The sequence below is a fragment of the Phoca vitulina genome, unplaced genomic scaffold (genome assembly GCF_004348235.1).
Source record: "Phoca vitulina isolate PV1807 unplaced genomic scaffold, GSC_HSeal_1.0 scaffold1, whole genome shotgun sequence".
Taxonomy (NCBI): domain Eukaryota; kingdom Metazoa; phylum Chordata; class Mammalia; order Carnivora; family Phocidae; genus Phoca; species Phoca vitulina.
Window position 1 is genome coordinate 85,278,385 of NW_022589704.1, and position 18,834 is coordinate 85,297,218.

Genomic DNA, 18,834 nt, shown 5'->3' on the forward strand with positions numbered 1-18,834 from the left:
AGTTCCCTTCACTGAGAGTACAAGATATGAACGGGAACAGGAAGTTATAAAGACCCTGAATTTTTTCTCATTATTAGGGTTTTGATCCTTTTTAGTAAAGTAATGGCTATTAATTTGGACATAATTAAATGACTTAAATTACAAGATGTGGATTAGAACAGTTAACAGTGATAATAGAAAGACAGAAATCAAATTTCTCTCTAACACTAAAACTGAAAAATGCAGTATACTTTTATCCACGTCTATGTCTGGAACGATCAAATTTCTTAAAGAAGGAAGATTTAATAAACCATAAGAAATATTTTTCATCCTTAATAAATGTTTTTTCAATAATAAAGCACATGCTAGCATGCTATAGAAAAATAAAAGTTTTATCCCTATTCTATGTAGCTAAAGGGTTAAGCACCGGGGTATGTATTGATTTGATTTCATAAAATAAAACAGCAACAAGAATTAATAAAACATTTATAACTGCACTTGATTTAAACCAGCGGTTCGCTCAATGTTTTTAAAAAGATTAATAAATCAGTGTTCCTATTCAATCCTTTCCTCCCCTAACACGTTTTACTTGAACAAAAGAAATAAAGCCACAATCTATATTTTAAAAATGCCTAATCAAAAGCATTTGACAGATCTTTTTATTGTAAGGTTACTTGGAAAAGACTAGAGAATAAACTATTCAACACAGGCAAATGGTGTGCTCCTCTAGGAAGAGTAGAAAGAATATAAATATAATTTGAAGAATCCTTACATGATCTGAAGGGAAGGCTTTGGCTTCCAGAAGAATTTTATACCGTTTTGGTGTAGGCTTAAAAAAGGATAGCTGCAATGAAATGGATTTATTAAGAAAAGCATTCATGCACAGTTTATACATTTGTTCATTTTATACCATACTTCCATTTTATAATCTCCAGCATTTTAAAGGCATGGCTCAATGACATATCTAGATGTCTGTTAAGGGTTCCTTTTCCAATTAGCCTTATTTCTAATGAATTATAAAATAAAAGAAAGTATTGGCTCATTACATTTATCAACAGAAAAGCAAATTTGGGAGATAACGTGAATGAGATAAAAACAAAGCTTTACTTAAATTTTAATTGAAAAATTGTCTTCCCAGTGCTTTTAATGGTAATTTCATTGTAAGACTGAAATATCATGTTCTATATAAATTTTATTTATATTGATTTATCTTATGCTGCTGATTTGGCTTCTGGTACATAATATTTCCATTGCCTTATAATTTTATGGGATTTTATTTTAGGTCCAACCGAAAGGCCTCAACCCTAACATGAAACATTTGACATTTCTAGAGGCACCAGGGAGGAGTAGCTCATTTGTTCAGGGGAGAGCCCTTCCTTTTCCCCCACAGTTCCTAGAGAATAAACATTGACTGACAACGGTAACAATGAAATGATCGCTACTGTTGACTTAGTGTTGATCACTGGTCAGGGTGCGAAAGCAATTTTCACATATTATCACATTTCACCCTTGTATATACATTATCAGGTAGGTATTCTTGTCCTCATCTTCACAGGGAGAAAATGAAGATGTAGAAATCACGGAAACCTCATCCAAAGTCAGACATTAAGTAACTTAGCTAGGAATCAAACCCCGAGGTGTCTGAATTTAAAACTATGCTATTTACCATCATGTTTAACATACTCCGTGAACGTGTTCCTTTAAGGATATTTAACAATCATTTCTTCATTTTTATCAAAATAAAATATTAATATATTCATTGTGTGCTTTGGTCACATGGACATGTTTCCAAAAACTCACTTAAAAATGAAGTAAAATTTTTTCAAACATCAAGTAGTTACTACAGACACCATATTCCAAATCAAGAATATATTTGACATTTTAAGGTATACATATTATTAAGTACTTAGGAAGTAGGAAGCACTTTAAATACAGTAACTCATTTAAGGTATTAGATCCCTTTTCTCCAATTTAGTTCTATTTTCTAATTCTTTTTTAACTTTCTCCCCCAAAATTAGTCTATAAAAACATAACTGATCCAGAATGTCACCCTGCTAAAGTCCACCATGCTGGAAAACTATCTTTCTGAAAAGCTCAGTGTTTGTTGGCATTTGTACATCATTGTTTTGTGTGCTTGCAAGCAGTTTTGCTTTTAATCCACTGTGACTTTTATTCCTTATGTTCTGAGATAAGAACCGTTCATTATTCTAAAGCTCTTTGCAAGAGTCAACTCTCCCATGACTATGAAGAAGCCTTTCTATCACAGTCCAGCATTTCCTGGTAAAAATGAAAATAACCTCACAACTTATTTTTAAATAAGTAAACCACCAGATGCTCATGAATTAAAGATAGAAAAATGTCAGATTCTACAAATGAGTGTATACTAAACATTGGTGGGAAAGGATACTTACCAGTAGAAGATGTAAATTAACAGTCAAACCATTCATTAGGGCTATTTCTTTCTCATTGGCTCCTGCAAAGTAAACACATCATGATTTAGATTTTTCTATTAGTGCTGAAGTTACTTGGAAAAACAAAGTAGGAAGGCTTCACTCCTTCCTCCTTAATGTTTTTAGAGATAAGGACATACCTGATGTGTCATCACAAAGAAATGGAAGTTTTCCCACTTGCCTCATTTTATCAAACGGTATCTGGACTCACATGCACATAGCTAGCTAAAATAATATTTGCTTTTTGATATAGTAAATAATGGCAACAAAATAATGAAGCATTTCCTTTTTCCTGTAAACTAAAAATGATTTATCCTATTTTCAGGTAGTTTGCCAAATTCCCACAGAGTACATTTTTGTGGTAAGTGTATCTCAAAAGAAAGCAGGGCCAATCACATTTTTAGAACTGGTTGTTTCTAATATCCAATTAAAACGCACGTTTAATAAAAGAGAGCTAGTTTGCCAAACATACTTCACTGTTATTACAGTGAGATATATAATAGTTTATCAGACAAAAGAGCTAGAAAGCAAAGCACAAAGACCTAAATAGCTCTGGGATTTATTCATAGACACTGAGATGAAAGATAATTAATAGATAGGTATTATTTGATGGAGAACATATGCAAAATTAAGATAACCACTACACAATCATAATCTGATCTAATTCTTAGTAATGAGTGCTTGAGCACTAGAAATAGACCCAGAGACAAAGCATACATTGGATACTTAACAACTCAGAGTATAACAACAACAATACTTTCATATTTTTAGTTCTTACAGTCTCTTAAAAGCAATTAGACCTGTATAGTAGGAAAATCTCTTTAACTATCACTGAGAAAAATAGGTTTTGTGCCATGGTTTGTAAAGCTGTATGAGGCATTAGAGAAAATGTGTAATACAAGTCCTATATTTCACATCCAAAGAGATACTTCTGTTAGAGTTCCATTTTAGAAGAAGAGGCAGTAAGTAAAATAATTAATCTAATTTACAGCTAGATTTCAGGATAAGTTCACTTGAGGGCAGGCCACTAGAGATAAGTGTATAACTTAGGAATTTCTATTTCAACACAGCCATTTAGTCGAGAAAAACTTCCGATTGCATTTAACAGATGGATTTCTCCATTTGATGTGCAATGTTGGTAAACAATTGGTTAAAAGCTTTATCTCTGGTCCTTGTAAGGTGAACAGTGTCTGAAGTCAAGGCACACTGAGACCAATCTCATTCTACATCCCTAGTACTAAATAAAATTTGTCCTAGACAAACGAGATAGATATGAATATGATAACCTTATGTTGCATACGGTGGCATATGTCTTCTCCTACAATATGAAAATCTTTTGGAAATATGTAAAAGAAACGCTGCCAGTTTTACTATATTTATTTCTTTGCATTATGGTATGAATTTTTACTGTTATTTCTAAAACAAAACATTATCTAAGATATCTAATCTAATATTATCCTTAAATCCCTGTTAGCTCTTTACATGCATCTTTTCTGAGAACCATTTATTTCCAAAAATATTTTGGCAGAGAAAGTGCAAGGAGAAAGGAGAAAAGGAAGGAAAAGTAATTTTATAAGGAGAGCAGAATTCATAGAAAGAGAAGCATTTGAAAAAAAATGTAATGAGAAGGAAAAAGAATTCAGAAGTTAGTTACCACGAAATGAAAGCGAAGAACTAAAAGAGGCAAGAAGGGAAGGAGACTTTCTAATGGAGGTTAGATATCCTAGTTTTGCTTAACAATTGCAGTCTGATTAAAATAATTGTAGATTCCTTGAAAATTTTAGTCCTCCAAACAATACAGTGTTCATTTTGGATCACTTAAAATTTTTCTTGTGAAGAATGTAATGAACCAGATGTGGTAGGCTCAATTAATGTAGACATACACTTGACCCTGTGCTACTTACTCCCTCACTTTCAGTGGCATACTAACACTCGGATCAATTCTTTGTAAATAATCCCTCACTGACTTGAATAATTTATCTGCCACCATGCACAAAAATTATCTCATCTTAGAACACTCCAAATTCAAGCAAGCACTTCACGAAATGCTCTCCTCACCTGCTACTGAACTTTGTGAAGGCGACGGTGAGTCTATTTAACGTGTGTGCATGTGTACACAGGTGTATCTGAGGACGGTGCAAATATTAAAGTTTCAGGACATTAACGCAGACGTTTACTTCAAATATAACCTAAAGGCACTAAAGAATCAAGGGTTCCTAACACCAAAGCACCACACATCAGACTGATTTTTAGCATCTTTTTAAAGGAAAATTTACCTACTTGACCTATTTTTTTGGGTCCAATTGCATTTCTGAAACCAACACTTGTTCTTCTAAGATATATCAATATCATCAGCATTCCATAGGAAAATAAAAAAAAATTAAGCAAACTGAAATTCTTTCGAGTTGCTTTTCTTTGTTCTTTTTTCTTTTTCCCAAGACCTTTTTTTGAATTACTGTTGAAACATCAAGGACTACAAGTATTGCAGGGCAAAAATTTTTAAAAACTTCCTGAACTCTTATCAGGATTTAAAAGAGTCTTTACTTTAGAAGATCATCTACAATTCATTGCAGTAAATGTCAAGATTTGAATCACCTCATCGAAGATGGGTACAAGCCAGGATTCTCGTTTGTGAAGTGCTTTCCTGCTTGTTTATTTATTGATCATAATTTTTTGCTTTACCAGAAGGTGTAACTCAGTTAAACGCAAGCACGGCCTTCTGATCTCAATGTCTGGCACACGAATGTTTATTGAGTCCTTACTATGTGCCAATACTTCTAAATATGTGACTTGTATTTTTTCACATATTCTTCACAGTCACACAGTAACATATCTACTTTAATTGTCTATATTTATCTATGAGGAAACGCGTCCAAAGAGATGAACTAACTCACCTCAAGTCTCATAGATAAGAAGTAAGACAAAATCTTAACCTTCTCTTAGAAAAAAAAAAAAAAAAAAAGATTAAAATCTTTGTTCCAGATTACATTGGGAAGCGTTGTCTACATTATCCACTCCCTGTAAATCAAATACAGGAGGCCCATGTTCATTACCAACATTCCTCTGCATCTTTTTAATTTTAATTTAATTTCAAATATTTTGCCAAGAGAAGATGACAGGGCCCCAAGCTGCTTAGTGTTTAATAAGAGGATACGTGACGGATCTCCTAACTGCCATCCATGTTCTGTATAATTGATTAAGCAGACACAAATGTTATTGTGGATTTGCTTGTAAGGTTTGTAATCAGGCTAAGTCTGAGAACTTTCCACTCTGTCTTTCAAGTAGTAAATTCCTGTGGCCTCCAGAGGTGGCTAGTGCATGGGTGAGGATTCGTAACTGGAGACAGCTTATAGGGATTATTGCTTCTCAGAGGGTCAACCACAAGTTTCATAAAGCAAATTTATATCCACATTACAACATTTTTATAAGCTGATATGCATGTATCTAGCCCTTTGTGATTTTTATGTACCCAGGGAGAAGTAGGCTTAATAACAATACTAATAATATTCTTCAGCAATTCTATTTCTAGCATCTTGATAATATGACATTAATTATAAGGGAAAGTTATTCCATGTTTTGCAGAATTGTTGGGTCTATATAAAATGTTTTATTAACAGTTTTTCTTCTCTTCTAAAATTGAAATTCTTTTCTACATCTATGAAAAAATATAGTTGCTCATTGTCTCCTCCTCCCCTCTATCCACTCTACCAATTGGTACACATAATAATTTTTGTTATCCTCCTGTTACTTCTGTTTGGGAAATTTTATGGTGAAATAAAGACTGTGGTTTTAAGAACCTGGAAGATTCAATCATTGCCCCAAATATACAATGTGTCTGTTTGCTCATGACACATTTACGTAGCTTGCAGGTAGCAAAAATAAATTTGACTTCTGCTGCTTTTTACTGTACTTACCAGATAATTATTTTAATTATTTCATGATTTATGCAGCCTGGATTTCCAAGCAGGATTTGAGGTTTCTTGGGTTACAAAGTGAGGAAGAATGATAAAAAACAGCAAAAGATGCAGATGAGAAACAAATAGAAACTGTTACATGTTTTTGCTACTTCCAATTCAATCATATTTTCTCAGAATTTCCTGGTGAACCAGGCAAAAAGGGAACCTGGTGGGATTTGCAACAAATAAGATAAACACAAATATACGTAAAAACACTTTCTAAAATAATCTATTCCTAATAAAACAGAGTGAACTTACTCATTTTTCACCTTGACTTAAGAACCATTTCTCTGACTAATATACACAATTTAAAAAGTAAAGAAATTTGGGAGAAAATAGTTACTGACATTTTTTTTAAAAAGTACAAGTTTTTAAAATATTTTTTCTAAAACACTTTGTAGACACTGTCAATTCACATTCCTTTGGTCAACAAAAAAATAGTAGAAGTATTTCTTCTGACAAAACATGAATTGTAAAGAACAAAACAGACATTTAATAAACTCAGAATTAAAACTAAAAATCAGGGGCGCTTGGGTGGCGCAGTTGTTAAGTGTCTGCCTTCAGCTCAGGTCATGATCTTAGGGTCCTGGGATCGAGCCCCGCATCAGGCTCCCTGCTCAGGGGGAAGCCTGCTTCTCCCTCTCCCACTCCCCTTGTTTGTGTTCCCTCTCTCGCTGTGTCTCTCTCTCTCTGCCAAATAAATAAATAAATAATCTAAAAAAAAAAACAAACTAAAAATTACCTTCGTTCACTGAAAACATTTCAAATGAAATATTATATTTGTCATAAATGACTTGAGACTTTGGAAAGACTACCTACCTTCAATTATTTATTATATATGCTTATTGTTACTTACAATACATAGTAATTATGATATATGTAATAAACAAAATACATATTGTTTCTTGAGCTTCATTTCTATGAAAGTGACTGTACTCATTTCAATAAGGAATTGTTATCTTTTATATCCCATATCATTAGGATTAAATGTCTGTAATTTAATTAATACAACATTCAGGACAAAACCACAAAAATAGGGGTGCCTGGGTGGGTCAGTCATTAAGTGTCTGCCTTCGGCTCAGGTCATGATCCCAGGCTCCTGGGATCGAGCCCCGCATCGAGCCCCGCATCGGGTCCCTGCTCGGGGGGAGGCCTGCTTCTGCCTCCCCCACTCCCCCTGCTTGTGTTCCCTCTCTCGCTGTGTCTGTCTCTCTGTCAAATAAATAAATAAAGTCTTTAAAAAAAACCACAAAAATAATGAAGTTTGTCCCATATGTGTGATAATTTTGTATGGTATTTCAAAGACACAGAAAAATCTCCAAAGCTAGAGTTGATAAATATATACTTTTTAATTTTTTAATAAGTTCAATCCTTTTATTTTTCTAAATAAATTTGACTAGTGGGTTTTTTTTTCCCCCATTTTCGATAGTAATTACAATGAGAGATGCCTCGTTTGAAATTTCAGTGATGGTTATGATGTATTTGCTGGGCAAATAAAATACTTGCATATTTAATAAGTTGCAATAGAGCTATAAACTTTTAAATGGTCAAAAGAATTCTTTTTTCAGGGTTTACTGGCTTCATATAATAAATCTCACAAAATAGTATCACCTTCCCACTTCCCTGGCCTGTATATAAACATCCTAACTCCTCTTTTAGAGGATGATAAATATTAAGCACAAAATAACAGGATTAGAATGTAGTTTATGTTCTGAAAGCAAACCTAGTAAGGAAAAAAACAATCCACAGCTAAAGAAAACATATGCTCAGATCAAATTAATCCGGTTTTTTTCCCCAGGTCTTTTATTCATATGTTAGACATTTGAATGAATATAATTAGCTTCTAAAAAATGAACATAAATGGAAGCACTGTTCACCAACTATTTAACACACCCTTACATACAATCCAGGATTATTCAGGTGGTAGTTTCCTCCATCAAAATATACACAGTCCTCTAGATAATGCTGACACCTGATCAAGTGCTCTGTGTTCCTAAGAACCTGACTAGTCTGGTAGGAGATGCTAGGTTTTCACCTTTACCTGCCCTGCCTGACCAATACTTTGGCCTTGGGTCCCAGCCTCAGGCATTCAGAGCTGTGCAGATTCACCCTGGGGCTCCTTTTGAGGGTCTGGATTCTGGCTCTGCACACTCAGCCTGGCTTCATGTGCTGCCCCCCAAAAAAACTGTGCCTCCAGGCTTCCAACTGCTCCTTTCTTTAGCAGCGGCAGTATTTCTGGTCTGTAGAGATTTCTATTGAATTTTTTTTTTTTTTAAGTGTTGCTGTATGTTTGTTAATCTAATGTTTTTCCTATCATCTCTCTGTGTTTGGAATAGAAGGGATCACTTTTGGCTTGTACTTAAATCTGTTATTTTTATTATGTTATGTTAGTCACCATACAATACATCATTAGTTTTTGATGTAGTGATCCATGATCCATTGTTTTCATATAACACCCAGTGCTCCATGCAGTACATGCCCTCCTTAATACCCATCACCCGGCTCACCCATCACCCCACCCCCTCCCCTCTAAAACCCTGTTTGTTTCTCAGAGTCCATAGTCTCTCATGGTTCATGGTTCTCAAACTCAACACCCAAAAAACAAATAATCAAGTCCAAAAATGGGCACAAGACATGAAAAGACACTTCTCTGAAGAAGTCATACAAATGGCTAACAGACACATGAAAAAATGTTCATCATCATTAGCCATCAGGGAAATCCAAATCAAAACCACATTGAGATACCACCTTACACCAGTTAGAATGGAAAAAATGGACAGGGAAAGAAACAACAAATGTTGGAGAGGTTGTGGAGAAAGGGGAACCCTCTTACACTGTTGGTGGGAATGCAAGTTGGTACAGCCACTTTGGAAAACAGTGTGGAGGTTCCTCAAAAACTTGAAAATAGAGCTACCCTATGACCCAGCAATTGCACTCCTGGGTATTTACCCCAAAGACACAGATGTAGTGAAAAGAAGGGCCATATGCACCCCAATGTTCATAGCAGCAGTGTCTGCAATAGCCAAACTGTGGAAAGAGCCGAGATGCCCTTCAACAGATGAATGGATAAAGAAGATGTGGTCCATATATGCAATGGAATACTACTCAGCCATCAGAAAGGATGAATACCCAACTTTTACATCAACATGAATGGAACTGGAGGAGATTATGCTAAGTGAAATAAGTCAAGCAGAGAAAGTCAATTATCGTATGGTTTCACTTATTTGTGGAACATAAAGAATAGCATGGAGGACATTAGGAGAAGGAAGGGAAAAATGAAGGGGGGAAAATCTGAGGGAGAGATGAACCATGAGAGCCTACATCTATTATTTTAAACTAGAAGTCAATATTCTGATCGTATAATACAGCCACATAAAACAGAAATGTATATAGAGTAATGATTACTCAGTTAATAGCTAGTAGGAAATAGAACTTGCTTTTGCTTGCAACCCTTCTATTTTTTTTTTTTTTTTCAACTTTTTGAACAGGTAACACATTCCTATTGTTCATAGGAACTAAAACAGATTTTCCTTGAAAGTCTGGTAAATTTGGGCTACATCACATGAGTGTGTTTTTCCACTGTGCATGTGGTGGGGTTTGCTGTAAGGGGACCCTACTGAGCCATTATACTGGGACAACTCATGTCAGAATCTTTAGGTTGTCCAAATATCACAGAGAAGAATGTTCCAGTTTCCTGCATAGATACTGGATACTAAATTAGAACAGAAGTGGATAAACATTTATTTAATTCTTTTGTTTTTGCCAAGGAATATGTTATAGACTAAACTGTGTCTAGCTGAAATTTGTATGTTAAAGTCCTACCCCCAGTGTGACTGTATTTGGAGATAGGGCCTATAGGAGGTAATAAAGGTTAAATGAAGTCATAAGGGTGAGGTCTTAATCCACTAGGACTTTTCTTTTATAAGAAGAAAAGAAGAAAGAAGAAAGACACCAGAATGCTCTTTGTCTCTGAGTGTGCACAGAGGAAAGGCCAGGTGAAGACACAGAAGGAAGCCAGGTACAGCCCAGGAAGAGTCCTAGTCCAACCAGAAAACAACCCTCGGGTGTTGGACTTCTGGCCTCCATCCAGAACTGTAAGCAAACATCTGTTGTTCAAGCCCCCCTAGTCTGTGGTATTTTGTTATGACAGCCTGAGCAGACTAATATAGTGTACATATCCTCCCTTGGGAGCCTTCTTCCTTCTTCAGAGACTCACCCAATCATCTAGGGAGAACGATTCCCCTGGTGGCATAGAATGGGCAAAGGGAGCTGACATTCTAACTGAATTTTAAACAGACTTTCAACACACATCTCTCTCTCTCTTTTTATTCCTATTTTACTCCCACTTCTAGAGATGCTTATTGTAATTTCCAAAGTTTTGAAGGATCTGCAGTGTAAAGCAGGTGGCTTTCCATTTTTTTTTCCATTGGGAGATGAAGATTTGGTTTACTTTTTTTTGTTGTTGTTACAAAGGCAATTACCACTTATCCACTTGCTATCCAATTCCCAAAATGTTGCTATCATCTCCATTTCTCTGTTTGTTCTTTTATACTTTTATTTTTTAAATTCCACTAAGAGTTGTTTAGTGAGAATTCAGAAAGAAAGAGTACTTAAATGATTATGTTCAGTCCCCTTCATCATTAATTGGAAATTACCTCTCTTTTGAAGCACTAATCCCAATGATTTTTTTTTATTTCTCTTTATTATATGATTATATGTATATATTAATTTTACATTTTGGGGGGTATCTTCCTGTAATGAGAGTCCCATGAGGATATCCCATGGGATAAAGATGGTGAGGATTCTGACTCACTATTTTACTTACTATTGTATCCTCAGTACCTACTCCATAAGTGCTGACAGACACACAGCAGAGGTTCAATAATCATTTCTGAATCAACAAGGTATTCCTCAGGTTTTCATGGTTTGTCAATTACTGTAATTCTTTCTGGATGTAAATCCTACTGTCCTCACTCTAATTCCACTTTCTCCCAGCTCACGTTGATATTGTCTTCTGATCACTGACCAAGATGCAATTGGGATGAAGCAATAAAGATATGTTTATACTTGCCTGTAGAGGAGTGAGGTTTGAAAAAGCATTATGAAAGTTATGATTTCCCTAAGTCCTCTAAATATTTCCAAATAACAGCACTCCAAATACTTAAACATCATTAATTTTTTTGTTCAATACCCTAAATATCATATAAGATTTTAAGCAATGCTCAATATTCAACCCAATTAAATAGCTTTTTTTTTTTTTTCAAAAGGTTAACACGTTTGCTATCTAAAACTATCTTGAATACTACCTGGAGTATATATAACTCACTTTAGGAAACATATTATAAATATATAAATATATTTATAAATACGTATATATAAATATAAAGAACAACATCAACCATATTATTTCTAACAATTCTCAGCTTAATTTAAAATTAGTCACCATGGATTAAACTGAAATGAGGCAAAACCTGATTGGTGTTTTAGGATTTTAGCATGTAAAGGTTAGTGTTTATTTTATCATATAATGAAGGGTTAGAAAATTCATTTAAGTTGATTTTTATGAAATTAGTTTAATTATAAATAAATACAATGCCTGTGCTCTTTATTGGGGAGTAAATATTAGTCTTAAAATATACAAGAAAACACTATTAAATATTTTATTTTTCTGCCAAATAACCCAGTGATGTTTGCTATAGCCTCCAAGTCTCAATTAACGGTATGTTCACTCTTTACTGTAATGGGTTAAAATAGAAAACCAGGATGTTATTCAATAAGATTTTGACTTTATAATCTAGGTTTATATCTAAATGATAATGCCTTTATGATTCTTTTGGGAAAAATCCATTTTGTACTTACCTACAATGTCATTCATAAGGCCTACAATAGTCTCATCTCCTGTAATCCAAGGACGTTTTCCTAGGTCATGACCATAGGCTCCCCTGAAATTGAAAAGGGACATAGACACTATTAGATTTGTGTGTATGTGTGTGCATGTGTAATTTTTCATATATCAGCATTAGCAACTGGACATTTCTAAATGAATCTTTGTAATGTTTTAGTAATTCATGCTTCTTTAAAACCAAAAGTAATACTTGAGAACTCTATTTTTTAACTTGTCATTTCTTAATTTCTTTAATTTCCGTTTTATGGGAGGGTAGTTGAGATTGCCTATGTACTACTTCATTATTTTACTCTATTTTAGAGTGTAAGATATTTTTTTCTTCTCTATTTTGAAAATTTCAAGACTATTTGAACATTCTACTTGTATACCTGTAGCACATAGTAATATCTATACTAAAACGTAGCTACTATTTTTTGAGGCTAGAAATTAAAATGATTGTAAATTCAGTTTTTAAATACAGCTACAATCTGTAAACTAAACAGAAGTGTGTAAAATGTGACTATATTCATGATGACATTTTAAGTAGATAAATAAACTTGGCAATAATCAAAGCCAACATTACATCTTGACCTATTTTCTAGCAATTTCATCTCCCATATTCTAGCTCAACTTTATTATTCTAGTAAGTATCCCAGTAGGCATAATGGCAAAACACAAAAGAGGTAAGAGAACTTCCACTCTCAAGAAGTTTCCATTAAATGAGAAAGGAAATACATTTGAAATATGGAAGAAGAAACTGAAACAAAGAATCAAGGCGGGAGTGACTGAATGTGCTGTTGCAAACTTGTGGCAGAAGCTAGGAATTAATTGTTCTTAATTCCTTAGGAACCCCACAACTCCCTAAAGTTGGAGAAAGGAATGAGCCCGGTATTTTTTTTATAGTGCAAACTGTGCTTGAATCTATACTCTGAAATTCAGTAAACTGGCAGTAGTGAGTGGTAAACCTGTTCTCAGAGGTGAAGGGTAGCGGAGTATGTCACCCCAAAATATGTCGCTGTGGTAGATTGATTATCTTGAACTATAGGCACTTGAAAAACAGCAAGCGCAGCGAGAGGCTGTCTCTGTACTCCCCTATCTGCCTGAAGACAGATCTTTCAAAAGGAACTCAATTGCCATAAATCCCCTCCCCAGCAGTTTCATCAACCGGGGAAGATTGAGTCTTGCCACAGGAGAGGAAACTAGAAGTCAACACTACACTCAGATGGGCTTTGTCACAACCTATGGTAACTTTTATCTGCTCTTCTAAGGGCTCTTCATCTTTCCTAAAAATCACTTATTCCGCTGTAAGTGGCCTACATCCTCCTCCTCTTTTTTATTAAGATAGGATTTAAGCCTGAATTCTAAGTCATCGCGGGGAGGGGGAGGTCCTTTGTCCCATGTGTCTCCTGTGTGTACAAGAGCTATACGTGCTAATAAACTTGTGCAGGTTTTTTTCCTCTTGCTAAGCTGTCTTTTATTACAGGGGTCTCAGCTAAGAACTCAGAAGGGTCTGGGGAAAATTATTTTCTCTCTCCAAGAGAGCAGTGGGTTAGTAGGACAAAAGGAGCCTTGTTTTTAGCCTTTGTGGATTTTCATAATGTGAATATCCCCTGTGGTCCATTTCCTGGCATCAACCAAAATCCTTAATATTTAATGACTGGCTTTCATTGCCTGGTCTGAGCCAATTCCAGGTCACCACTGGTTATGAGACTACATGTATCATAAGCTGATAAAGCCTGTAAAAGTAAAAGTAAATGGGTGGCAATATGTACCTGAAAGGATGGCTGTGAAAAATAAATAAGGTAACATGTAAAAGAGACTGGCACATAGCATCCCTTTTCTGACTGTTCCCTAATGTAAATCTGCGTGCGCATGTGGGGTACAATGCAATTTTTAAACTAATATTTTGATTACTGTATAAACTGAGATGAGGTAAGAGGACTTTGAGAATAGAGACTATAAGAACTAAGGAGGAAGAGAAGGGCAATTGCTAGTTATTATTATTCATATTATTATTAGATAGCCGGCAGCTTGCCTCTTTCTTGACTTCCAATATAAATGCTAAAGACAAAAATCATTATCATTAAATGGTAGTTAAAGGCAGATACTTGGATCCTTTTTTATTTTAATCACATAGGGCTCCGTGGCCTTGCTGATAGCACAATACATCTTATTACATTTAGGTAGTAAAATTCTACGTTCTGCCTCAGAGAATTTATGTCTCAGAATAGTAGGCCACCTACTTCTCACTCTGGTAAGACACTGTGGTAATAATCTTTAAGAGTATGTTTCTTCCTGCCATGCTTTTGGCATCTCCCCGCACCTTTAAAATATCACACACACAGTCTGCTTCTTTCCTTTTTGTCAGTCGATTAGCCTGGGGTAGTGAAATGTATTTAGGAAGTTGTTACCCCAATAAACTCAAACTAAAGTGGCCTGGCTTTATAAAGCTTTGATGTAGATTACAGTGCACTTTTAAACATATGTATCAGAGTTAAGAAAAAGATTACATTGCTCTCATTCAGAACTAATACTTGCAGCGTAGTTGCAATCTTGTCTTACAAGTGCTGCAAAGGAAAAGAGTGTAGCAGACAGTTCCCTCAGGACCGCAGCATTCATCATTCCCCTGAGTGGGGTGTGCTCAGATATGTCTACGGAGTGCTATTTGCTCATGAAATTAGATTTCAGGATGTAAAATTGAATTAGGAAGTTAATAGAGGATCCTCTTTGAAAGAGGACTCTGCTTTAACCACCCTACAAAATAAAAAGTAGCCAGGCTTTTAAAAAGCTCCTCCCTACCCAAACCCCCCCCCCCCCCCCCCCCCGGCCAAGGAAATAAGACATCACAGAATCCTTAAGAGATCACCACTTTTTTTTTTTTAATCTATGATCCAATTGATGATTAGCCACCACAGATGTTAGGAAAATCTTTGTAACATGTCATACCATGTACATACTTTCTTATTCTTACTGAAGGGCGGCAGACTATGCCACACCAAAATTCACCTCTTTGGCATAAAGATTACCTTGAGCTGAAGGCACCTGAGAAACAGCAAGTGTAGGGACAAGCTTCCTCTGAGCTTCCCCATCTGCCTAAAGACAGGTCCTCCAAAGGAACTCAACTATCATCAATCCCTCCCCAGGAATTTCATCAACCAGAGAAGATTGACTCTGGTCCCACAAGAGGAGACTAGAAGTCAACACCACACCAGAAGACTTTGTCACAAATTATCACATCTCCTATCTATTCTTCTAAGTGCCTTTCATCCTTCCTAAAAATCATTTATTCTCCCCTAAGTGGCCTACATCCTCCTCCCCTTCGCCTACTAAGATGACATATAAGCTCTCAAATTTCACGGACTTTTTTTTTTTTTTTTTTTTTTGTATTCACTTTTTTCCCCCCTGGGATGCCCTCATGCCCATAATATTAATAATTAATAAGTAGTAATTATTATTTCCTGTTAATCTGTGTGTTGTCAGTTTATTTTATAGGTCCAGTTGTTGAATGAAGAGGGGTAGAGGGAGCATTTTTTTCTCCCCAGAATACACTTTTTTTAAAAAAAAATATTTTTATTTATTTATTTGACACAGAGGGAGAGCACACAAGCAGGGAGAAAGGCAGAGGGAGAGGGAGAAGCAGGCTCCTCTCTGAGCAGGGAGCTTAAGGCGGAGTCAATCCCAGGACCCTGGGATCATGACCTGAGCCACCCAGGTGCCCCAACTTTTTTTTTTTTTTTAAAGGAACACATGAACTGAATGAGACTGCAGTGTCTGCAGGAGCACGCCTCCCCCTTGTGCTTCACCAGCACCCTTTTTGCACACATTGCCATCCAAGTTAGTCACTGCCAGCTAAGCACGCAGTTTGTTCCTAATATGTAATCCAGTGGGCTATTTTCTTCTTAAATAAGCCTCCCTAAAGTGTCACACGGGTCTTAGAAGAATCCTATAAAGATACAACTGGGTCAAATTTTTGCTCCCATGAAAAAGAAAGAAAATCATTTATCGAGTAGATATGACAACGCAGAAGACCTAAACTATTGTGGTTGTATCTTAGGGACATAATATACATTTCTCAACTTACAGTGTGCTCTTCGGGATGGATATATCGGATATATCTTTCTCTTCTAGCCAAACGTTCCCATTGTGATTATTAGCCCATGTTATTTTCCTTTAAATAATCTGGGCCGTTAATAAATCTATAATATATGAATAGGTAATATTAAATGTTCTAAAAAAAATTCTGGCAGACCCACAGACCCCTATCAATGCTGTTTCTTATTGTTATAGCCTCATTTTGCTGGTAATTAATTATATATCAAATGAGTCAAATCACCATAAATTTTTTCTATTTCAGAATGTTATAAATATCTGAATATTGTTATTTCCCAAAACAAATACACTTCTCCCAAGTAAAGTAATCTACTTTGGAAATCACATACAGTTGAAAATAACAATAATAAGCACTTAAAACCCACAGAAGTAAGTGCTTTATTTTCATTGCTTTGTCTTGAATAACTTAAAAGTTTTAGAAGAAATCATTTAGGCCCAAAAATATTTCTAAGTATGCCTCTATTCTTGACTTTCCTCTAGCATAAGTAATCAAAGTCAGTAGCTATATGAATTATAAAATCAGGCTGCCCTATGGCCAGTGATGGTTTATTTTGTAGATAGGTAGGTAGTATGTCTGTGATAGGACATAAAAGATAGAGACACGGACATTAACAGCCATGAGCCAAGTGGTATTTCCTACCTTATATGGCTTGGATGGCCAGTCAGACTTGTTATCAATATCCCAGAACAATATCTCACTTAGTCAAAGGACTCTGATTTTTATGTTACTGTTAAGATTATACATTTCTAATATTATTTTTTTCCTGTTAAGCAACTAATTTCAGTTTGCATTAGAGTATTTAGTAACTGTGTAGCTCTCTTTGACTCAGTCCTTCTCGAAATCTTCCACTGGTCAAGAAGAGAGGAAGGCACTGGCCTGATTTGGGTATCAGCTAAGAAGTAGGGTAGAAGTGGGGCTGGAGAAGATGAAGACGAACAGGGAATCAGGAAAACTCACCACAATAATGGGAGGCCCTGGATCTAGAAGCGAACTAAACATGTGCATGGATATTTAGTACAAAAACAAAAGCCAAGAGTCAGAAAGGGAAGCCAAGGGACCAACAGCCCACCACAGTGGCAAGAAGATTACTTTAAACTAAAAGCATGTGAACAGACAGCAGCCTAAGAAAGAAACGCTCCTTGACTTAAGGAGACTCTCCTGAAAATACAGCTGTCATTAGCCCACTCACAGACGGAAGGTGACTCAACACCAGGAGGTGCAAATTCAGATGCCATCAGTCTCCCTCTAGGGGAGCTTCCAGGCAGGAAGGATATGCCCATTATCATCAGAATGAAAAGGTCCAATAAAACTTTCTATACCTCCTACTGAAGCCCTAAAACTGCCCCCTTTGGCTAAACTGGTATATAAACCCTTACCCCTAGCTATTCAGTGAGTCACTTTTTTGTAGAGTACTTCTGCATGCCCATGAAAGAAACTCCTGTTAATCTATCTCTTATGGATGAATCCACAGGCCCTCAACCAATAGGCTGTAAACTGGTAGAGGAAAAGTTTTCCTCCCAACAGAACCTTAGCTGGAAAAGGCCAAAGTAAAATTTTAAGCTAACTATTTAGGACCAAAGAAATAATGAACAAACACTTTTGAGATCAAAGATGGGCAGCGGGACAGAACACAACACGATTTTGACCTTGCCCCTCAAACACCACTGACATCAACAGAGAGACAGGGGGTGTGATGCTGACTGGGCCACCACGATTGAAAGCAAGAAGACTAAATAAAATTAAGCAAAGACAAAATAAAGCTAACTAGCTATCTAATCTTTTTCTCAGAAGTCTTTTAAAGGTAGTTTACACTGCTTGAAGCATTAATATGCACCTCTTTTCTGAATCATCTAATGAAAAATCGGTAGAAGGCATTAAGATTATGTAATTTTCTATTGTCACAAGGTAAAATATAAAATTGAAAGTTAACAACAATAGAAGGGTGTTATGACAGAAAGGCACTTTCCTGGAATATAACTTTAAAGTCGTGAAAATAATCAACCAGTCTAATAAACTAGGGTAATCACAAAGAGATGAATAGGATAGCAGGGCAGCATCTTTTTTAAATGCCTAAAGGATAAAAATGCACAGCCTTGCTGAATGAATATCCAAGAGGCAAGGACACTCTCTAAAGTTCAAATTCAATCTAATTCTCTGCTCTCTTTTATATTAAGGCCAAAAATGAATATTAACCATTTTTATTAAGTATGACCCCCATTTTTTAAATACTAAAACCTGCTAAGCAAAATGCTTCCAAATGTGGTGATATTTATTTTTCAATTTATGCATACAACTTATGCAGATACAGTTATAACAGGCTTAATAAATTATATAAACTTCTATGATTTTTGCATTGAGGTGCAAATTTATATTCTTAACCACTGAAATTAAGAACTTTGCAGGGTAATCTAATGCCTGTGGTAGTAATCATTAGCACAGTCAGTGTAAAATAAA

At 35.6% G+C, this 18,834-nt stretch overlaps 1 protein-coding gene across 1 annotated transcript in view; it reads right to left on the reverse strand.

Annotated features, from left to right (window-relative positions):
- KYNU (kynureninase) overlaps positions 1-18,834 on the reverse strand; it is a 126,830-nt gene that overhangs the window by 62,251 nt on the left and 45,745 nt on the right. The window contains exons 5-7 of the mRNA XM_032425404.1: positions 12,245-12,327; positions 2,391-2,452; positions 752-823 (exon numbers count right to left, since the gene is read on the reverse strand). Coding sequence (XP_032281295.1) covers positions 752-823; positions 2,391-2,452; positions 12,245-12,327 — 217 coding nt within the window. The remainder of the gene's footprint in view (positions 1-751; positions 824-2,390; positions 2,453-12,244; positions 12,328-18,834) is intronic.